The following is a 24,256-nucleotide window of genomic DNA, read 5'->3' on the forward strand; positions in this document are numbered from 1 at the left end:
GGGAACATATGCAATATACAAATTTATAAAGTCCCCCTGCAATGGGTATAGCTGTAATGGACAATCCACAGATTAAGTACACACAAAGTACACACATACTATTGCAGCCAAACACTACCACAGCTGTTCAAAATAAATGGCACTGGCTCTGCCCCTGCCCATACCACAGTTAGATACTGCAAGAAAAGTCTGAGAGAGCACTTCTTCAAAAAACAAAACAAAGGCAGCAATGCGGTATGTCTATACAGTTGAGAGAATGAAGCAAATTTTTTCTGAATTGAAAGCTTTACAGATTATATGAGCTTTGACTCAGTATAAGTGTATCTCACATAGCAAAGAGAGTCTGAATCAAGGTTACTTTGGGATGTAAGTTACCTTACATATACCTGCAGTCATTAACAGCACCCCCCCTTAAATGGGTTGACATTATTCCTAGAGCCTGTATGACTAAGCTCAACCCAGTCCTGATGCTCATTTCTAATTATATTTTCTTTTAGTAGACAGTTTTAAAAATATATGTGTAAGATATATGTAGGCATTCCTTCAGCCTGCGTAATTTTCTTAAAGGTTTATGCTGCATTATAAAAAACAGCACCTGAAATAATTCTTATGTAATAGAAACCTGAACAGCGCAGTTCCTATGCCCTAGTTACTATTTTATTTTCAGACTGACTTTGTTTTCTTTTTAGCTATAGCCTTACCACTTATGTTTCAGAATGTTAGACTAGGCCTATGAGACTGAAAAATACCTTCCCATGGCTACCCTGAGACAAATTAAGTTCTTGCTACTTGTGAAATTTCTTAAAAACAAACAAACAAACAAAAAACACAAAACTAAACAAAACTTTTCTACACGATGTATTTAATCTATTTAAACTTTTGTTGTTGTTGTTGTTTTGTTTTGTTTTGTTTTTCTCAGCTGTCTAGACTGTTCTGATTTGAAGCAGGAAGGCCTAAGAACTTCAATTCTCCTACATGATGCAAGGAATTCCAGAGAAGACCTTTTGACCTTAAAACCTATGACCTTAGAAGAGATTATGTTTTAAATATATTCACCTTATGTGCTGGTTGAATTGTGAGCTCTGAAAAGAGAACAGCACTAGGGTTTATTTAGAAAGTTGGTCAGATTTATCATTACATGTCACCAGTTCGCAGTAAGAACAACAAAGTTTACCCACTGTACTGAGTCTTCAATCAGCACTGCTGTCAGAACTCTGTTAAAACGGTATTTGAAAAAGAAAATGTGTTTTCATGAGTTTTAATAATTGAGTATTTTAGATGAAACTCATGTTAATGAATTTGAGCCATTGCTATCTTTTCTACTTTCTGTTAATCTGAACAACACCTTCTGCATTAAACATCCCACTTATAGTGGATTCATGTGGGAAGGGTAAACACAAGTACAATTTAAGTAAAGTGAAAGAATAAGACTTCCTGAAAGCAGCTATTTATTCTGTCACACCATAAACACTTACTGCTATGGCAGGAAATCTAAATTGTAAGGACCTCTATTAAGATGAATGTGTTTTGAAACAAAAAGTGAAGAGGAAATTTAGATCAAATATTTCCCTGTTGTGACTTGCTCAGTACCTCCAATGTAGATTCCTTCTGGTGGAGGTTGCTGATTAATTTTTTCCAGTCTTCTTTAGCAGTAGCAGATTTTTCCCAGATAACTTTAGCCTTCTCCTTTGGTAAAATAGAGCACAGCAGTTCTCCTTTGGATGCTACCTGGTTTAGTTTATGTTGTCCATTCTCACTTTCCGATAAGAATTCCTAAAAATGATAATAAAAATGATAATAAAATAAGTTAATTGGTTGTATTCAGTAAAAGCTCTTTTTGTTAATTTTGGGTCCCAGTAAAGGTGAATGGCAAGGTCACAGAAAACTTAACAGAGATTGGAGTTTACTGTTTCTGCATGTTAATTTTTTAATTCGTATTTCAGTATATTCCATTTTATTATTATTCACATTTATATGGGACATTCATATGAGGGACAATCATTTATATTATAGGGACAACAGCTACTTAATCCAGAAGTGCCATGCATCTAAATAATGTATATACTAACTCTTGGTTTATCTGTATGTTCTGCACTTCATGAGACATTACCGGTCATTTAACAGGGCATTATGCTTCCTTAAATCTTCACAGTACAGAAAGTGATAACACTTTCATTTCAGGAAACCAGTATCCTGGCACAGCATGACATGTAGCTGCAGATACATGCAGGGGTAGGGTCCTGCTCTGAGGGAACACAGGAGCCCACTGGAGACAGCCATACTGGACTTCCCATGCGTGTGTAGGGGCAGGGGTTAACAATCAGACCCTGAGCAACATCTGAGCTGTGTGATTTATCCTCCATATCCTCAGGGTACCTTTCTTGACTCAAAGTATTTTTGCTCACAGAATTCTTTCACAGTGTTTTTATGCAAAAGCTATATGGAAATATATGAGTAAATATTAGGTACTGTAAGGAAATAGCCAGATTTTTAAATTCCAATGTGTTGGGATAGCGTTCTTATAACCTGTAATTATTAAAAGATTTTGTGAGGCTTTAGGACTCAAGTGAATTTAGCAGTTCTAAATATCAATGAAGTTAATTTTAAACTATTATTATGCTTACATGATACACAATTAACTTAATATTCATAATAATCAGTTTACATCCATGCTGTAACCAAAGGGCTTGATTAAAAAATTACTAAGGTCCTGATTATGTGTACCATTGGAGTTATTATCAGAGAATGCAAAGGGTCTGTTAGCTTTGAAATACTTGGTCCAAGCTCTTGCTTTATTAAAATCAAACGTGATTGCCTTGTGACTTAATGATATCAAAGGTGCTAACAGACAGAATATTAATTTAAAATAAATTTGTAAGTTTATATAGGCTCCCACGACAAGCCTGAAAGTATTAAAGCAGTTACTACATGTAAAAAAGTTTATTTAATTTAAAGTAGCTTTCAGGGAGAAGGAGATCCAACTAGGGTCTTATGTTATGAATAGGCTGCAATAATAAAGAAAAAAAAATAATAATAATAAAAAAAGTCTTACCAGTCTTGGAAATTGTTTTTGCTAAAACTCTTTTATCTAATTTCCAAAACAACTGGATTTTATTTTATTTTTAACCCTTGTATTTACTCTTAAAACATTCTCATATTGGGATAGTAAAAAAATTGTCACATTAATAAACTGTTGTTTACCCTTTTAAATAAACCATTTAAGCAAGGGAAAGAAAATTTACCAGAAACTGGGGGAAGTGATTTTGGTCTTGGTATTTTCTGATAGGAAAAAAAAAAAAAAAAAAAACTGATAGAGATTTCTTCTGTCATACTGTGTAACTGAAGGTTAAATAATCTCATTATGTACTTCTCATTTCTTGTTCTTGCACTATAAGGTCTCTCCTTTCATAACTGAGAGAAAAACTTTATATGACTTTGAAATAATTCCAGGTTTTAAGTCCCAGTTCTGATGCCCTACCAATTTTACAGTGCTGTCCTAATTTCAAAACACGTTTTTCCATATTGTAATATAAAAGAAAAATAAAAAAGGAAAACTATAAGAGGCAATGACTATGTGTAAAGTATAGTATGACAGCTAAATTAAATGATCTAGATTCAAAAAGAAAGAGTAAATGTTTATTTCATTACAGTTAGTCACCTTTACTGTCATCAATAACATTAACAAAAAAAATGATCTGAATTTTGTAGGAAAATGATTGAATGGCTAATTTCTGTAGAGTTACCTGTATTTTCTGTAGACTCGCTGAAGCTTCACTGATATTCTGAGGTACATCAAAGCATTTGGCTGTGGTGACTTTTGCGTTGACCAGCCATTGCTGGAAGTCCCTGAAAGTTGTCCGAAATCTTTGCTGCAAGATCTGCTCTTTACTCTGACATCCTTTGGAAGCTTGTAGGCAAAGGCTAGGTTTACCACATCAGGGAAGCAGAAGAGAGAAAAGGAAGAAGGAAGGGAAGGACTCTGTTAGGTGACAGTGAAATTCAGAGAAATTACTTATTTCTCTGAATCAAACCTGGATTCCTTTTACCAACTGCAAGCAGATAATTAAGGCACCAGGAAATCCATTAGAAGCTTTCAATTCCTTAAAAGTGAAGTATGTAAATTGGGATATAGCTGTCACAGATATGATAGTTAAATTTTTACAGAGTGATTCAGTACCCCTAAGAATGAACAGTTTCTTCAAGCCTTTTTCTCTCTAGGGACAGAACATGAAAATACAGAAATTACAATATGAACTTCCACAGTTTAGTTAAGTTCATAATATTAGAAGGGATCAACCTAGGTCATCATACCCTTCTTCTGTAGTTACAGAAGCCAAAAGCTACAACCCATGCAAGAGACAAAAGAATCTTGCACCTGAAATGCAGGTGTCAGTCAGCTACAGTGACCTCAGAGAAAGTAAGAGAACAAATAAACATTAGCTCCCCTTTTTCAATGAACTGGCAGGTAGGGCAGGAGTATAGTGAAGGACAAAATTAAGAAAAAAAATTTAGACAGCTGTTATAGCTTCCTCCTTTCTCAGGTAAATGAGCTATAGCTCTACCTCACAGTTTATTATAAGGTTTCCTCCTGTGGACATACAGCTGTGGACATACACTGGCTTAAGCTCAGTGTGGTGGTTTTACCGTGCTAGGCAGTTGAACACCACAACCGCTCTCTCACTCCCCCTCCTCAGATGAGGAGGGGAAGAAGTAAAGGAAAGAACAACTCACGGGTTGAGATAAGGATGATTTAATTAAAGAGGGGAAAAAAATATATATATATATATAATTAAGGAAATATTATTATTAATTAAACAATTCAACTAAAGGGAAAAAAGGGAAAGGGGAAAAGGGAGGGGGAAAGGGAATAACTAAACAAAACAAGTAAAGGCTATGAGGAAGTGCAGAGGAAAGAAATTACTCTCTACTTCCCACAAATGAGCGATGCTTGACCACGTCCTTGAAGCAGGGCCTCAACGCACGTAGCCAGTGTTCGGGAGGAGGACAGACGTTTTCGCAACGAGAGCCCACCCCTCCCCTCTTCTTCCTTTTTCCACCTTTTATTGCTGAGTGTGACATCATATGGTATGGAATATCCCTTTGGTTGGTTTAGGTCAGCTGCCCTGCTGATGTTTCTTTCTCACTTTTTGCCCACCCCCTAGGAGGGTCAGAGAGAGTCCTGATGCTGTGCCAGCACTGCTCAGCAGCAGACACAACACTGGTGTGATACCACTGCTGTTCTAGCTACAAGTGCAGAGCGCAGCACTGTACGGGCTGCTGCAGGGAAAGTTAACATCCCAGCCAGACCCAGTACACTCAGTTTGTTGGCATAGCTTGGGTCTTAGAAAAAACACAACTATTTTCTACAAATGCTAATTGAAGCCAATATTGCTAAAATTTTGCAAAATGTTAAAATGTTAAAAACATTATTGACACTGATAACAAAATAATGATTCTAATCAATGTCTACATCTATTTCAAATTCCAAAATTCTGATTAATGTTTCCCTAAAACAAACAAACAAACAAACAAAAAAACTTGGATACATACACATATGGGATTGGTTAACTATAAACAAGATGAAAATGTACCTGTTGTACTCCTTAATCAACCCTGAAACTTTTGAAGAATAAGTACTCAAATCTCTGGAAAATCTACAGAGATCATTTAACTGAGTCTTGATCTTATCTATCATGTGTTCAGACTTCACCAGGTCATCCAATGTTTCCTGTTAAAACAAAATAAATGAACAATATTGGTAAGTAAATAATTTAAAAAATACAATGAAAATTTATAAAATTTAATTTCAACTTCAGTTGTAATCCATGTGTGTCCATTTTTGAGAGCATTCTAGCAATCAAGCACAGAAGCTTATTTGAAATTATGAGCTTCTATAGACTAAATTTCTGGACACTTCAACTTTTTTAGTTCAAAACGTTCTCATAGAAGAGTTTAAGATATGCACCTTGTTTTAATAAATGATATATAATATATATCATTATTATATAAATATATAATATATAGTATTACCAAATAGCTGTACATATGAAATTATGTACAATTAGGGAATAGCAAATAATACCAGTGCATATGATTATAATTGTCCTTTTGGCTTGAGTTTAGTATGCTCAATAGAAACAAGCTGTACCAAAACAAAACAAAACAAACAAAACAAACAAACAAACACCCAAACAAAAACAAACAAACAAAAAAACTTGTAATAGCTTTGACATTTTGACAGAGGCTTTCTTAGTGTAAAAGCACAGCTGCTCACAGTTCTTTGAGGGTTACTGGCTGTCACTGCTGCACTGTTTTTGGAAACAGCTAAGTCAAGAAAAAAGTATTTATATTTACTTAGCAAACGTCACTGGGAGGGGTGTGATAACTACTCCAACAAAAACAGTTCTCATGTTGACGTACACAGTGTCTCCACTGCAGCACCCTGCCAACTACTCCAGCATGATTAGCAGCGTAGACTTGGCTCCTCACATCATTAGAAACTAAATTCTTCTGGCATTCCTCTTAAACTACCAGGGAGAAAAGACAATATTCTAGCTAGTTACATTCACCACGGCAAAGGTTCTACAGTGAAGACATGCCAGAGTGTTTGGCATGCATAGATCAGTTTGGCTACATCTAAGTCCTGATCTGGAAGAAATATATGTATAAATATAAGAAACTGATCACAAGAAAGTGACGAGAGAGTAGAAGGGGGATAGGGGAAGTGGAACAAGGAATTCCCTCCATTAAGTTTCTGAATATATGCAAAATGATGATTGAGAATATACATAGTAAATAGTTTGTGATTACCAATCAGCACAAAATTGTATGTTCAGGAAATATACAAGTTATGTATGTGAAAATAGAAAAAGGTTTTGAAAATACCACAGTTTCAAAGATTAAAAAACAAACAAACAAAAAAACCTCACCAAATACATTTTCACTGTAAAATATTATCTGACTCTGTAATAAACTGATATGCACTTGTGTAAAATAAAACTTAAAACTAGTAGCAAGGGTCTAGCAAGACAACAGACTTAGTAAGAACAGCAAATGATCAAAAGCCTGGGATTCAGATAATGCGTCTGTCGCCCATGTCTGTTGCCTTTGTGCTTGTTTTATATCTCTTTTATTGAAAAAGTCTGTGGAGTTGCAAAATTTTTTAAAGATCTATACTATGTGTTTCTGCAAAAGCTAAAATAAGAATAAGGGCTGTATATTTTTTGTAGTACCTGAACTGCCAGGAAAAACAACAATCTATTTTGACATAAATAATTATCTGCATTGAGTCACTCACACACCAGAAAATCTGTTCAACTATAATTAAAAGATACTTGAAATAGTCACGATGCTGATAAACCACACAAAATAACATCTGAATTAAGTGCTTATGTAATAACAATGATGTTTAGGGAAAAAAAAAAAAAAGAAAAAAAAAAGGAAAAAAAATGAAAAAAAGTAAGCTTTTTTTGTTTATCTACTTTGTTAAAGTGCACACAAGACTTTTTTGGAAGCATTAGGAATGACAACAAACTGGCCATTACTTAAAACAAGATGTTTTTTAACACTTAAAACAGAGATTACTTATGGCAGGAATCACTGTAATAATATATATATATTTTTTCTTTTTTTTCCAAAAGAAACATAACCTAAGAGTATCACAGGGGTTCAAATAATCTGTTTTCAATGAAATCTATCAGTTTCAAATGACTTACCACAATAACTATTAAAAGATTTTTTGATGATATACAACCTTAGGCATAACCTCTTAACAAGCAGGAACATTTACTTGAAAAACAGATTACATTTAGCTATGGCCATACAGAGACACTGAATCACTAATAGGACTGTTTCAGTGACAGATATAATTTTGAATCTGAGAATTACAAAAATAATTTGCTGAATACCAGGTGTACGATCTGTTGCTATTATGTTGTACATACGAAAAGGAATAGAGCTTGAGTATGGGATAACACAGTGAGTTTGCTAATTCTGAGAATTAGGAAATGCATCTTTAATTTGTGGCCTTGGCTTGCATGACAACAGAATTGTTATGTGACAGTGGAAAGTGAATGCTGCAGTGCTATTTTACATTCACAGTGGGACCCATCCCTGGAGCCCAAATGGAAGGACTATTGTGCTGACTGCATTTCTTCAAGCTATTATTACATAGTACAACTGACCGTAATAAGTCGTTTCCTCTGCATTTTCCTCCTTACCTAAAGTTTACGACTTTATAATCTAAATAAAGCTTTTCACATAGAGCTACAGTACATACATGGCATATATAGTACTAATACTACTAATGTCCTTTGAATTTAGTATTTTTCATTTGTAAAATAAATAAAAAAAAAATCAAAGAAACATCTGTTACATGTTGATGATAGTTCCATATCTTCCTTCCCTGTTTAAAAACATAACCATAGAAGACTGCATACTTGTACTATTTATTTACTTCAGTGTAGTGTCAGCTTTGTTACTCCTACTGTTATGTACTGGCACTCAAACAGGCAGGTTCCATCAGTCTGTTTCAGGGAATTCTGTGGAAGGGGAAGCCACAGAAATAACTTGGCACAGTCGATGGAGGAGGAGGAGATTTATAATCTCAGTTTAAAGAGAAAATATTTGTTTTTTTTTGAATGTTTCTTCACTGAAAGGGACAGAAAGCAAGCATCACATACCTCTCTTCTTTTACTGAAACTGAACACTACCCTGAAAGGAAAGGAAAAGATACAATGTATCTTTCCTCTACTTCTGTGATTCACAGAAATTGAGATACGTACAAACATAACTTGAATGTTGCGTATATATATATATCATGTGTGGGGGTGTGATACATACACATGAAATATTTGCTAGAAGACACTCAGGAACTCCTTTTCTATTTCTCTGAATTTCACTACATTCCATAGCAGAGCAATTAGCAAAAATACCTGTTTAGAATATAACTTCTTTAAATGCTGGACAAGATCTTAACATGTATAGTGTGAAGAATATTTCAAGAAATGAAAAGTAGAAACTCAATACATGCATGAGAAATTGTGAGTTAGAAATCACTCCAGCTGCTTCTTGGCTTTTAGGAAATACTTCACATTTCCCTGATCAAGTACTATTCTGGCTCGAAACACTGAACAACTTGAAGAGAAGTTCAGAGATAGTTCCTTCATTTTCTTAAAGGCAAGCTTTGTTTTAAATGTGTAGGATCCAAGCAGCATTTGCTAAGTGTAGTACAGCTGAGGCCAAAGACACATTTTTTGTAAACAGTGCTTGCTCTGCTTACAATCACAGAAGTTTGGAAGGTTGGGATTTCAGAGGGAGATTTTCAAATATACCTCTTATTTTTTTCTACCTCTCCCATTACTTGATAGTGCCACTTGGCAGAAGTTTTCTGCCCGCGATACCTGTACATTTACAACCGGAAAAACACATGCAAAAGAGAGGCGACCTTACTTTCTCCTTGCGCCAGCTTTCCACAATCTCGGTGTCGGTGTGCTGGCCATCGAGGGGGGTCAGGCTCTGCGACCAGGTGGCCAGCAGTCCGCTGAACTGCTGCACGGCCTCCTCCAGCTGTGCAACCTGCGCTGCGAACTCCTGCTCCGACAGGGCCATCTGGCTCAGAACATCCCGCAGGCTTTGCTGGCTCTGGAAAGCGCTCTCTTCCCACTGCTTCCAGTCCGACTGCAGGGCCTGCATCTCGGCAGTGAGGACATGGCACCCGTCGGCAGTCGTGCTGCGCTTGGCTGCGGGAGCCAGCGTCTCCACTCGGCTGAGGCGGCCTGCACCAATCTGGCGGGAGTCTACCAGCTCCTGCAAAGCAACATTGCCATGGTAACTTGCTACAGCTGGAAAAGGGGGGGGGGGGGGCCCCCCCCAAACTGGGGGCAGCATGCAGAGGGAATGCGCAGCACTGTGCCGAGCAGCGGTTTCGGCAGCAACACTTTCACGACACCCACGCCGCGTGCAGAATGGCAAAACACAGCCAGAGGCAAGATGAAAATAAAACTCAGTCAAGGGACCGTGAGGGCTTTACAGTGGTTGCAGAGTGGTTCTAAAACTTTCATAAGTTTAGAGGAGAAAGAACTATTTTTTTATTTTTTTTTTTTTAAATACCGGAAAGTATTTTTAAGGGTAAGATGCAGAAAGGAACTGATTTGAGATGTTTTACATAACAAACACTGCTACAGAGCTGCACGTAGCAGTTTTAAGAACATTACTGTGTTGCTGAAAAAAAGCATTCTGTAGCCTACTCATGATCTGTGATGTGCCATAATTGGTTACACATGCTTTTTGTTGTTGTTTCTGGTTTTTAATAAATTCTTTCTAGAGTGTTCTATTTAATTATTACACAGGCTACGAGGATTTTTATTTTTAGTTTTCAGCTTTAGAAGCTGGAAAATATAAATATCATCCCAATATAAATATCATCCCAATCACTGCATGCCAGAAAAAATGTTATTTATTTCCTTTGTCTTATGAACTAGAAACTACTGTCTCCTCCCTTTCTCGTATTATATGTGGGGAGTTGGAACACAAAGCAGACTAAAAGCTTTTCAGGACTAAACAACAAATCTATAATTTGGTATGGCTATCCTGAATCCTCATCTACTCTGTTCACAGGCCCACCCTCAAATTTAGGAGCAGGCTAAAATGCTGTTAGCATGACTATTTGAATGTAAACATCAGGCATGAGCAAAACATGAAGTCTGCATTAATGCTGTGTTCAGAAATGTGTATGTTGCTCAGACAGTCAAATGCCTAGGAATGGATGGACACACAGAGATGCCAGGATAATGAGAGTATACATAGAGAGGCAACACACATTTCTACTGTGTTTGGGGATCCTTGAACTGTGTTATACATCTCCATTTCATGAAAATCACAAAAGGTTGTTTCTGACTGATTCAGACAACACTGTTTATGGAGAAAACATATTTGGACATGAGGACAGAACAGTATTCATTAATTTGCTAAGCCATATTTTTCTGTGATGCCGCTGGGCTTCCACTCTTGCAAATAGTTTCCACGCATGCAGTGGCTAACTCAGGGCTGACTGTACTTTCACTCCATCAGTTTAATATGGCAAGGCAGGCAAAAACACATCACAGCTTAAAAAAGCTGCTTTCAGCTCACTGAAATATAATCACCACTTCACATACACAAAGAGCAAGATCCCACAGGTTTTTGGCTCTAGCCTATTTTAGAGCATAGGTCCTGAATCACAGACAAAATCATGACAGCTAATATTTCTTACATTGATTTTGCCCAGTTTTTTCTGTATCATTGATGAATCTCCAGTTGCATCTGACCAGCGGTGCAGCTCTTCCTTTGCAGAATGGAGCCAGTCTGTGAATTCATGCACAGCATCAAGGTATAGCAAATGATCCTTCACAATATCTTCTACTTTCTTCATTTTGTTCTATTTTCCAGATTTAAAAACAAAACAAAACAAAACAAACAAAAAAACAAAAAGCTGTTAAATTGGTAAAACACTCTCCTGGCTTGTGTCCAGACTTTAAGGATGTAATATCACAAAGAACCACTCTGCATCCATTTGATTACTGAGCAGCAGAACTTATAGCAGCTTATAGCAGGTTGCTCTGGACAGGAATGCTGGTAGAAATATAGCTTTTTTTTCTTTTTTTTTTTTTTTTTTTTTTTTTTTTTTTTAAGAAACAAGTCTCTATAAATGCTAAGCAAAGTCACTGAGATGTCCCATACGAAGCCCACAAATGAGTTCTGCTGTTTAAAAGTGCAAAAGGTTTTTATGGTGCTGAGTCCTTTTTTAGGAATCAGATCAGAAGTAGTAGCTATCTCCAGGCCATATACCTTGTACCCCTTGAAGACTCTTTCCCTTACATAGACATACAACAACTGCATGGCTACATACCAGTGTTTTAACATAGGCTTAAAGTGGGGGCAGTTTACCTTATAGTGTTTTGGTCTAGGTTGGCCTTTAGTTTGACCATAGATTTGTTAAAATTCTCAGGAATGTTTCTTGAAAGTAACCAAAAATGAACTGAGATATGAATGTTTCTTTGTCAGAATGTTTCATTGATAGTTACTAGCTAAACAAAGAAGACCTAAAGTAAATCTTCAAGATTTTTACCTCTTAATGCATTTTGTCTGGTGACCAAGTAAGGAAATGTACACGTGCCTGACTTAAAAAAAAAGTAGGTATCTTCTGAAGGCTGCAGAAGAGTATCAGGAAAGCCAAAGAATCACCTTTCTTTACTTTTGTTTACATACCAAAATGTAACACTAGTAGACAGGGAGAGTGAAGGGAAACTGTTTCTCTTCTGGTGGCAGTGACTTTTACCTATTGCAATCAGTGCTGTTCTCTCCCAAATGAAAGACTGCAAAGTTGTCAACAATTTCTGCCATCACAGCAAGTGGAGAAGGGAACAGTAGCTTCATCTGGCACATCAGCTAGCCAAACTTGGCCCATCTTCTCTGCCCCGCATCAATTCTTTTTTCAGCCTGCCAGCCCTGTGATGCTGTTGAACACTGCTACCCTACAGGTGATGATTTTACAACATATCCCAGGCCCCAGTCTCCACCAAACAGAGAAGTTCTTGCAGGCATAAGAAACACAGTATGGCCTCAGACTGGCAGGATGTCAGTATCTGCTCTGATGTGGGCAAAGTAGAAATACCTGCCCCATGTGCTCAGCACATGAGAAGTGCTCTACTGGGCCTGTATAATGATTCATCTAACCAATGATTCTCTCTCATGCTGCCTAGGAAGAGCACATGAATGTGTCAAATATTTGTGGGCAATTTCCCTTATACTTCCTTATCATTTGTAATTATTTTTTTTTTTAAGAATGTTAGAAAGTTCATAATCCTTTGTGTGGACCCTTGTCAGAGGCTTTTGGAAAATCCAACTGTATTACATTCATTTCATCCTCCTTTATTTTAATGTGCTTATTGACATCTTCACTGTGCTCCAGCATATTAGTTTTTAGTTATACTTTCTGGATGCCATAATGACTTTTCCAGCAGTCTGCATATATCCAATACTGTCAGTTATACTGTTTTTCATTATAGATTACTACCCTCTGATGACATCAGCCAGAGTCATGAGTCTGTTGTTCCCTCTAGGACCTCCTTTGAAGCTGGAAGTGACACAGGATGCCTAATGTTCCTCTGACAGAGTGGTCCCCTTGGCCAGCTTTTCAGCAATTCCTGTTTGAGCATCTCTCCAGAAACCTCACTTGAATGCCATCTGCCTTTGGGGAGTTATTAGCATCTAACTTCTTGGTCTAGGACTTTGCATATATTTACCAGAAAACTCCTCTAGCTCCTCTTGCCTGCATGCTCTGAAGAAAATAACAGGTATTGTAATCTCCCCAGTGTCTTCAGCATAAAGGAACAATGTAAATTCACTGAGCTCCTGGTACAGCCTTATTGTCCTTTAGACCATCTGTAACCTTTGATCATCAGGTGGTCCCAGCAATTCCCTAGATCCTGCTTTTGATGGATTTAGAGGATATTCTCCCATTACCTTGAGCATCATTCAGAATGCTTCAAACTCTGTAATGATTTATTGTTTACATTTGGTCTGTTTCATACAATATCATGTGCAGCCATTACCAGTTACCCCAGCTGGGAGATTCTGGGTCAATTAAGACAAGTAATATTTCTTGAAAGAAAAATAAAAACACCTATTTGTATACCCACCCACAGGATTTTTATTTTTTGAGGGACGTGGAAAATTGCTTAAGAAATTAAATTTATTGATGCATCTCAATTTTAGGAGAACACTACTTGGCTCACTTACAATACTTTATTTACTTTATTTTATTTTATTATTTTATTTTATTTTATTTTTTAACACAAGACTGCTGATGCAAACTTTCCCATTAGCTGAGAAGGTGAAGACTGTAATTCAGAGCTAGTATCACTGTCATAATCCAGATTGGCAGAAGATCTCTGTGAGTTTCCTTATATTTTTCCTTAGAAACCAAACAGAACACCTGTATTACAACTGCAGTGTTCAATAGCTTGAAATAACACAAAATATGTGCATATAATTTTCTGAAAACAAGATTTCTCTTTCTTTGTTTTCTGCAGAGTGCTAGGAATAAAAGAAAAAAGAATCAGAATCACCAAATTGCTGGGGTTGGAAGGGACCTCGAGAGATCATCGGCTCCAACCCCCCTGCCAAAGCAGGTTCCTTAGAGCAGGCTGCCCAGGTAGGCATCCAGATGGGCCTTGAATATCTCCAGAGAAGGAGACTCCACAACCTCCCTGGGCAGCCTGTTCCAGTGCTCCGTCACCCTCACTGTGAAGAAGTTCTTTCTCATGTTGGTGCGGAACTTCTTGTGCTCCATCTTCTGGCCATTACCCCTTGTCCTGTCCCCACAAACCACTGAAAAGAGGTTGGCCAAATCCCTCTGTCTCCCACACCTCAGGTATTTATACACATGGATGAGATATCCTCTCAGTCTTCTTTTCTCCAGGCTGAACAGACCCAGGTCTCTCAGCCTTCTTCATAGGGAAGATACTCCAGGCCCTGTATCATCTTTGTAGCCCTCCGCTGGACTCTTTCTGGGAGATCCCTGTCTTTTTTTACCAGGGAGCCCAGAACTGGACACAGCACTGGACTCCAGGTGAGGCCTGACCAGGGTAGAGTAGAGGGGGAGGATCATCCCCCTTGACCTGCTGGCCATGCTCCTTTTAATTCGCGCCAGGATCCCATTGGACCTCTTGGCCACGAGGGCACACTGCTGGCTCATGGTCAACCTGTCGTCCACCAGGACCCCCAGGTCGTTCTCCTCAGAGCTCCTCGCCAGCAAGTCATCCCCCAGCCTGTACTGATACATCCAGTTGTTCCTTCCCAGGTATAGGACTCTACAATTGCTCTTATTAAACCTCATTTGGTTTCTTCCTGCCCATCTCTCCAGCCTGTCCAGGTCTCGCTGAATGGCAGCACAGCCTTCTGGCATGTCAGCCAGAAGAAGTAGACAGTAGAAAATAAATCTGGAATAATTTCAGAAGCATTGTTGTAAATAAGAAACTAAGAATAAAATATATGCCTTTCACTTCTAAAAAATCATAACCATAACAGTTTCAATTTCCAATCTTTTGTGTTCTAGTGAATTCTAGTAAATTATGTCCAGCTCTTTTGCTGGACTCAACCATAACAAAAGGCATAACTATTCAAACACAATCAATAATTTATTCACTATAAAATTATTCAAATAAAAATGTTAGTCTTTTATACAGATGTCCAAACATTTACTTACTTGAAATGGAAACCTTTGCTTTTTTCTTACCTTGGCTACTGTTGCAATATCATTAAACTGTGTTTTTAGTTCTTCTCGAGCTGCTGCTCCAAAAAAAACATCCTCAGTTTTTTCATGCAGTTCTGCAGCTTTTTCAATGAGTTGCTGTAAATCATCAGAGTGATCCTCTATCTCAGAAACAATAGCTTGGAAATGGTCCAGCTGAGCAAACTTCTCCTTCAGACCAATCTGTGGTTCTAAAGGCTGTTCCACTTTGTGATTCAATTTCTCTAACCACTGCTCCAGCTGGTTTTTCCTTTCCAGGTATTCATTCCACTGGCTAATGATAGACTCTAGGCGGCTTATGTTAAAAGAAACATATACAATACAGATGAGAACATCTGAAAGGTCTAAAAAAAAGAGCCTGCATATACCGTAATTGTTACATTATATATCCATCTTTAATACATCTAGTATATGCTTTTTCCTTCATCTTGTTTTAGTTTTGTGTCAACTTAATCCATGCTGTTCTAGAATTTCTGTGTTCTTTGGGCTACTACATATAACCTGATACAACTGCTTCCCTAGTACAGGTTACATGAGCAATCTGTCTGTCTCAGACTAATGAAATGCACATTTCAGTGTCTGTCAAGCAAATCAAAATATAGAGCATTATTGGAGCTTTTTACAACCACAGTAATAAAATGTAAAGCATCCTATAAGGTTAATGACAATTAAGAGAGCTCCTGGTAACTTTTTAAAGAACGAATAAATTATAAATTGTCCATTTTGTCATTGAGAAGAAATATACCCTTCTGTTATATATTACTCCTTCTAGCAGATCTCCAGGTCTTTCTGAGACTTGGCTTGAGGAATGTAATTCTGATTCCACTGGACTTAACAGCAGCTGAGAGTTTGGTAAAGATTTTGTTTAAAATGCAATAGTAACATTGTAATGTAATGTTATAGTAATATAAATAATATTTTATGGAACAAAGTGGATGAAATTAAAATGAAATCTTAAAGGCTTCCCATCATAAATTTCTACATAGCATTGTTTTACAGTTTTGGAATAAGTAAGAAACCGGCATCACTTCTAATTGAAGAACTCCAGTTTCATACCATAGCTCATTGACAACTGATATTTTAGGCTCAGATACCCTAGTACTCTGCTAATCTAACAAACAGATCTATGTCAGTTTTCTAATGCAGAGAAAGCTTTGTTTTCATTAGAGAGCTAAGGAATTAAGATCATGCAGAAGGGCCCATTTTTATCCAATAATGACTAGGGTCATTATTGAAAGAGGCAGTGCTTGTAAAACTCATAGATGAAAGCAACAAGGGAGGGCATGCAGCTAGTATGAATAACAGGATTTAAATGTCAGATGTTGTTAAAAGAAGAAAAGATGGAATTTGATGAAGAAAAAATATCTCTGCTTAGGAGGGAGAAATCAGATCTACAACTATAAAACTGGGAGCAGTAGTGTGGAAAGGGATTTGAAAATTGCACAGGATAAAGAAGTAAAAAAAAAAAAAAAGAAAAAAAAAGAAAAAAAAAAAGCAATATTGTCCTGTTGGAAAGAAAGGAAAATCTAATCCTGGACTGTATTAAGAAGATTGTTATATGAAGCAGAAAATAGTGATATTATATTCAGAATTAATAAGTTCTCAAATACCATAAGACATCAGTCCATTTTAAATTATCTTTTATGAAAAATTGAGACAAACTAGCGGTAGTCTGCAATTTATTGAAAAAGAAACATGGATAAAAGAGGTCCAGAAAGAGATGTTACGGGCCTTCAAATATATTGAAAAGTTCTCACACGGGCAATAACAAAAACTTTTAATTTCCACTGAAGTTAAGGTAAGAATAAATTAGCTTCATTTTCAGGAAATGTTATTTGGAGTGAATATTAAGAGTATTTTTATTTATTTATTTAATTCATATTATAAAAAGGCGAGGCAAAGCAAGGCAAAAAAGAGAAAGATAATTGAGGAATCCTCCTAGAGTTTTGTTAGGAAAGGTAGATAAATATTTGTCTGCTGTTCTTGGTTCTGCCCCAGTATGGGTTCAATAAGTCAATAAGCCCTTTCTAGATTTTTCTTTGAATTAATTTGTATGATTAGTACTTCTTTTTAAGTGACCATCTCATATGAATCTTGATTCAGCTGATAGGGTCAACTCTGCTTTTTTTATAGAAGGATGTATTTTTTTCAGGTACTTTTGATTCTTTCTGATGATGTATGTAGCTTTCCCCTCAGGTGTGAATGAATGGACTCTTGTCTGCTGTAAGGTACCTCTTTTATATATGCTATATATATGCTCATATATATGCTCATTATATATATGCTATATATATATATATATTTATATATGCTATATATATATATATATTATATATATGCTATTATATATGCTCATATATAAATATATGAGCGTTTGACCTGCGTTTTCTAGTTAGTTTTACCTCTGCCAATTCACTGATGTGCTGATGATGTCATTCCATACATCCTTTAGCGTTTGTAGCTCTGTATGTATCACCTTTTGTCCTTCCTCATTGCTGCTTCTAAGTGCCTGTTCTCCTTTGCCAATGGCTATGTTCAACTTAACTTCACCATTGCCTTTGAGTAAGAAGATTTCCTGTGAGGCAAAATAAATCCAATATTAAGTGAAATCTGCTGAGAGATTAAAGCTGTTATTCTTCCAGTAGAAGACACTATTTACCCTTGATAACCACACCATGTATGAATTCCTAGGCACCTGTTTTAGGTAGTGTCTGTACCTTGATATGTGCAAGTAACCCAACAGTTTTCCCAAAAGCCATACAGGTATTTGCATTGGTCATCCTAAAATATTGTTCACATTGCAGTTCCTAAAATATTGCTCACATTGCAGTAGATAATGAGTAGGTTAAGCACTGCACAGAAAGACAGCAACATACAGTGGGATATCCTACACTGATGACCTTCCTAACCTGCTCTTCTGTCCTTGAAGACCTACTGTAACAGATATGTCATAGAGTCTCCATGTGAACAATTCCAAGACTTCCCCTCCATTAGAAAGATTTTTTTAAATTATTATTATTTTTATTATTTTTTTTACCTGAATACACATTTTCATGCTTGGTTATTCTTCATTAGCTACAATACCTCGCATCTGTCTTACTTCTTTACACTTTATCTTACTTCTCACACTGCATCTCCCAATTTGTTAAGATCACTTTAAATTCAAATTCCCCTCCTTAATAACAGTATGAAGAATAAAATACAAAACTATTTATTTTCCATTTATGTGCCCTCACACAATGTTAATTGATGTATACTGTCCAGTATTATCTTTACCTGAATTTGTGTCAGTCGTTTCTCTAGTGTGGCTTTGCTACCAACTGTGCTCTCTGATGATGCCAGTTTATCCTGAACCTCTTTCACCCATGACCACATGTTCTGCAATGCCTCCTCCAAAGTGAGATGCTCCTGGAGTGCAAGCTGACATGTTCTCAGCTTATCCTTGACTGTTTTGACCATGTTTTGATAATTGGTGAGATGCTGAGAGGCCAGGTGCACTTCCCTTCCTGCACCATGTCCTTCCTCATTTAAAGCCTGTGCCATTTGGGACAGCTTATCAAAAGATTCCCTGAAACAAAAATATTGAGACTGAAAATCAGTTTCAAAAAGCATATGACATTGTTACAGCAACTATGAGAAGTCATGAAGGGTGCTGACATAATCATCTACTCCACCAATGTTAATGTCTAATTAACAGAAAAGTTAGCTGGGAGTGACTGAAAGGAAATACTAGCAGTATGTATTGACTAATATCTTTACTTGTGTACAGTGCCATTTTTTGCAGATTTCCATACTCCAAATTATCACACTGGAATCTTTGTGTTGCACATTGAAATTAAAAGCTAACTTATTTTCTTTTTGGTTATCAGACATCCAGTTCTTCATGAACTGTACCTGCTAAAACTTCTGAGCAGTTTATAGTCTTTGACATGTAGGAATGCATGATGGAAAAGTCAGGCCATTTGCTCAGCAGTAGACACTAACTCTGGGGTTCAGTACAAGGCTCAGCAAAAGGAGTTAAAACTGGCCTTATACAGCCTCAGTTAATCTAATACTGGATCACCCTTCCTGATATGCTGTGATTAAAAGGAATTTATATAGACCAATATATAGACCAATGTCTTGCAACAGTCTCAGGAGGATGGATTGTGACTGTGTGTTTCTTTTTAGCATGCTGTGAGCCTTGAACAGCTGACTACTATTTCTGTTCAATCTTCACTAACATAATAATAATAAGAAGAAGAAGAAATGAAAAGCCAAAATGTAGTAAAAAACAGCTATTACTTTGCCTGGATGATGATCCACTCACCGAATCTAAAATCTAGAAATATTTCTCAGCCAATTTATTAGTAAATAATATTAATGTTACTCAATTGTTATTTGGTCTCTTTATACAAAGTAAACTCTGTAGGAAAGTAGAATCTGCCAGTTGGATTTAGGTGTCAAAGGACAGAAAAAAAAAAAAAGAAAATTTTCTAAATTTATATCATGATAAATGATGTTTTTACTATTGCTTTTACTAACAATGACAGTTTTCAGGCTCCGTTTATTAATGAACTAAGATATACTTTTCTTAATGAGAAATGTGTCTACATCAAATTTTGGAATTGTCTTGAAGTTCAAATTTCCTTAAAATTTGGAATATCTGGACTCAGTCTATTTTTAGAGTATATTGCAACACTTTTCTCTGTCTTTCACAAACACAAACACACCCAATCAGTTCAGTTTCAGTATTACTTTAACAGAGGGGAAAGTATGAGTATTTTAGGAAAAGTGTTTCATACTACCTTGAAGTCAGTAACTCTTCCAGGAAGTTTTCCACTTTCTGCACCTCCTTTTTCTTCTCAGGAATAAGCTGTTTGCTCTCTCCTAATGCTTCTGTGCTTATTCTTTCTTCCATGTCATGTATCCACAGGCTGAGTTTCTTGTAGTGATCTTCAAAACTACAGAACAGATAAATATTTACTTTAAAAATATTTCTCAGGTGTAGTAAAGTTAGCAAGAAGTTAACTCAGTTCTTTCAATATCCAAAAGACTGGGAAAACAAAGCTAGGTATAAGTTTCATTCTTAGCAAATAGGAGTTGTAGACAAAACATAATTGCACGGTGACTACTAATCTAAAAATATTCAGCAACTCTCTAAAAATGTTCAGCAAAATCATGGGAACTACAGTGAGAAAAGAAGCCTTCAAAATTTAAAGTGGCGGTGCTTTTATTTATTAAAAGACTCAATAAAGACAGAGGAAAAGAAATATTTTTTCCAAATCCTCATAATGATATTCTTAAGAGAAAAAAAAAAAAAAAGAAAAAAAAAAAAGGTAGAAATTGATTTTTACTCAGTATTGATACACACAATACCCGGAGTGTTGTGCTTTTAATTTCTCTGACAGAACATAAGTGGAATCTGGAGTGTTCAGAACTCAGCAAAACAGGCTCTAAGTTCCTATATTTGCAAGCTTTTTACTTGCATGAAAGCACACCAACCCACCTTGCTCTTTTGTCATTATTGACACACCAACTTTGCTTTCAATTAGCAACAGTTTTGAATCTAATTATACCTAAAAGCATTTGATCTCCCCAGATTCCAGCCCAAGGTGTTAATTTAAGAGTGTTTTCTTACTAGCTCTTTAGGAAATATGTACATCTGGAATAGGACAGGACAGGTGCCAGCTGTTCAGAAAGCACATACTATCTTCAAATGCCAGGGCAGAACTTGAAAATTCATCATACCTTTTCCTCCCAGGAAAGTGCATTTGAATTACTGAGACCCCAACTTCTGATCTGGGATCACATGAGCTACACAGTTCTTCCACATATATGATCCTGACACTTAAGCTAATACTCTCAGAGCTGGACCTGCTGGATTATTATTATTATTAGTTTTTTATAAGAGAACTTCATTTCGTCTGAAATATTTCCAAAGAAAAGGAGCAAACAGGACTAGAGTAACTGGAAATCATTTCAAATTGTGTCCTGTACTTCCACAGTCTGAACACTTCATGCAGTCTATCTTCAACTTACCTTCCCAGGTGTGAGGCACAAGCTTCCAGGGCCTGCTTATCATTTAGACACTGTTTGAAAAATTCATTGAAGTTCTGATTAGACTTTGCTATTTGCTCCTGAATATGGATCACAACTGGTTTGGGTAAGCAAGCATACAAACTTTCTCCTTCCTTGCAGGCAGCATCTAACTTGTTTTGTCCCTCACTAATAGAATCCAGCACAATCTGTGTGATGAAAGAATAAAGTTTAAACATGCAAGACTTAATAAAGATAAAAAATATTTCTATTAGAAGATGTCTAGAAGTGGAAAAAAATCCAATGGATAGTTCAAATAAAATTTTATTAAGTGATTCTATGATTCACAGAGCTTGATTTTCCTATCTGTTCCCAAGACAGCCCTGTCTTTCTCTGGATAGTTTAGTGATGTCCCAAAGATGTTAGACATTTCAGTAATTATGGTGGCTTGCACTAGATGTCTGCTCTGTTTGTGCTCTGTCCCAGCAAAAATAGACAAGATTTGATATGTCAGTGTAAATCTGAAGGACTGACTAACCATAAAAGAGAATAGGAAAAGGGGAGGGGAGGGGAGGGGAAGGAAGCGAAGGGGAGGGAAGGGAAAGGGAAGGGGAGGGGAAAGGAAGGGGAGGGAAGGGCAAAGGAAGGGGAAAGGAAGGGGAAAGGGAAGGGAGGGGATTAAAAATCAGAAAAAAATAATAGTTCAGATACATCAACCTCTTAACCTTCCAGAAATTAAACTCTGATATTTCAGAACAGTGAATGTAAACTGTTTCCTTTACAGTACATGTAGCTTTGTTGAACTAGTCTTACATTACCTTATTGGAAAAAAAAATCATATGCATGATAGGTTCTACAAATTATTTTAGAGATATAATTAGATACATGTAGTTGTACTGTCGATTACTATTTTTATTTATTTATTTATTTATTTTAACTATACCTGCAAATCATGTAGCTTTGCCTCTATAGCTTTGCTGTCTCCAGACCTGTCAGATGATGCCTTTACTGCAGCCTTCACATCAGAAAACCATTCCTGGAATTCTTGCATAGAATCTTATTTAATCAAAAAATATAGAGAAGAGAATATATATATAATTATATGTAATTATATATATATATATATATATATATATTAAAGAAGCAGTATTAACAACAATACTGTGCAGCTGTCTCCCACACTTCATTTATCCTTCAGGAACCATGTGAAATAGCTAACAGGATGAGCCTCACTCTCCTTAGTGACATTGGGTGATATTCATTTCACAAAAAGTCAGATGTTTACAGAGCATACATCCAAATATCAAGAGTCATACTAGGTTCCCCTTTATAGTCAATGGAAAGACAGACACTTCCAAGCTACTATTTATCCCAATTTGATGTTAGAAAAACATCAAGATTAATATATAAGATTAAAAAATGCCTACTTTCCACTTATTTCCCAGAGAAACCAGGAACTACTCCAGATAAGGACTCTTGCATTATAAAGATTTCCATATGGTTAAATACATCTCTGAATAGCAAATACACAAAGTGTATTTATGCATTAGAAATGTATACTAAAGAAGAATCTGTGAGAATATGAGGCAATAACATAGAAGTTGAAGAAAGGTGAGTTGCCATTCATGTATATTACATGTCTAAATTTGAATTCTGTTTTTGTAAAATGCATTGTTTCGTAGCAGATGCTAAACGACCATTTGCTAACTTTCTGAAAGGCTCCATACAAAAATAAAGTTGTAATTGCGAGTGACATCACTGGAAACTCTGGCAGGCTCCAGAATGATTCATGGCTGTGGGCTAACGGTTCATATTAACAAGTCTGAAGACTCACAGAGGAAATGTTTTTCCAAGGACTCTTGCAAGCTGGCCTGCGTTCTGGAACAGAGCTGATTCACAGCCTCATATTTCTTTATTAATGAAGTGACAGTGCCACCAAGAGTTTCCAGCTCTACAGAATGGTACTTGCGACACAGTCCGTTGAGGTTCTCACGGGCTGAATCAATGTTGCTCTGCTGAAGCTGTAGGTCTTTTTGTGTTTCCTGAAAATGAAGTTATAACATAAACATTTTTAAATAAAGAAAAGAGCCCTCTATTTTCTCAAATATTTCCACTCCTCCCATACCTTCCTTTATTCTACGGTCTATTGCAAGTCTAGACACAATCAAGGGAAGAAGTATGGGATCTGGATCATGCTTCCTGAACTTGCCAAGTGAAATGAATTCTTGAAACTAAAGATCCAGCAAAAATATATGTAATATACTGTTTATTATGGTTTAACATTTTTAAAATTATTATTATTTTAAATCAAAGCATATTGAATCACAATATTCTTTTTTCAGCAAAGTCTGAAATTACATATGAGATGCATTATGACACTGGTATTTACTGGGACTTCTGAATGAAACGGAGTTTTCATTTGACTAGAGAGGAATATATATAACCAAATTAAATTTGAATTAGCTGGTATATCAGCATTAACATGTGATCACAATGAAAAAATTCTCCATATTGTTTGTCCTGTTATGATGTACATGATTGTATGCAATGAAGAGAACTCTAGCATCTAGACAAAAGAATTGTTATATATGAGGACTGAAGAAGGCTTCTGAGGTAGAAGTTTGTGTTAAATTCAGTTCAGCCCAGGGTCTTTTACTTTGGTGAGTTATATGTTCATAACTTACACTGCAAGGGAGTGAATGGACTTGTAAACATAACCATTTCTCATCACATCAAGGACCATGTTATTCATTATAATTTTCTGAAAGTTTTGCATAAAGTTAATAGCTTTTTAGAACCTCTTTTCATTGGTGGGACTTCTGAAGAGTATAACTATTTTCTAATATTCTAGTACCTCTGCAGGAGATGTATTATACTTAACTGTTGTTGTACCTAGGTAGCAAAAGCTCTGATAGTAAAAACAGAAGTTCACTGCATTAAAAAGAA

The 24,256-nt window shown here is 36.3% G+C and overlaps 1 protein-coding gene across 13 annotated transcripts in view; it reads right to left on the bottom strand.

The window, feature by feature from the left end:
- Nucleotides 1–24,256, bottom strand: part of SYNE1 (spectrin repeat containing nuclear envelope protein 1) — a 301,148-nt gene that overhangs the window by 151,231 nt on the left and 125,661 nt on the right. For 12 of the 13 annotated variants that reach the window (XM_035322952.1, XM_035322962.1, XM_035322953.1 and 9 more), the window contains 12 exons: nucleotides 23,145–23,352; nucleotides 22,254–22,366; nucleotides 21,314–21,519; nucleotides 20,080–20,235; nucleotides 18,569–18,860; nucleotides 17,695–17,867; nucleotides 15,278–15,587; nucleotides 11,252–11,416; nucleotides 9,451–9,807; nucleotides 5,592–5,728; nucleotides 3,744–3,921; nucleotides 1,591–1,773 (listed from right to left, as the gene is read on the bottom strand). In XM_035322952.1, coding sequence (XP_035178843.1) covers nucleotides 1,591–1,773; nucleotides 3,744–3,921; nucleotides 5,592–5,728; nucleotides 9,451–9,807; nucleotides 11,252–11,416; nucleotides 15,278–15,587; nucleotides 17,695–17,867; nucleotides 18,569–18,860; nucleotides 20,080–20,235; nucleotides 21,314–21,519; nucleotides 22,254–22,366; nucleotides 23,145–23,352 — 2,478 coding nt within the window. The remainder of the gene's footprint in view (nucleotides 1–1,590; nucleotides 1,774–3,743; nucleotides 3,922–5,591; nucleotides 5,729–9,450; nucleotides 9,808–11,251; nucleotides 11,417–15,277; nucleotides 15,588–17,694; nucleotides 17,868–18,568; nucleotides 18,861–20,079; nucleotides 20,236–21,313; nucleotides 21,520–22,253; nucleotides 22,367–23,144; nucleotides 23,353–24,256) is intronic. The other variant, XM_035322957.1, reaches the window with a different exon arrangement.

This window comes from Oxyura jamaicensis, chromosome 3, assembly GCF_011077185.1.
Source record: "Oxyura jamaicensis isolate SHBP4307 breed ruddy duck chromosome 3, BPBGC_Ojam_1.0, whole genome shotgun sequence".
In the NCBI taxonomy this organism is placed as follows: Eukaryota; Metazoa; Chordata; class Aves; order Anseriformes; family Anatidae; genus Oxyura; species Oxyura jamaicensis.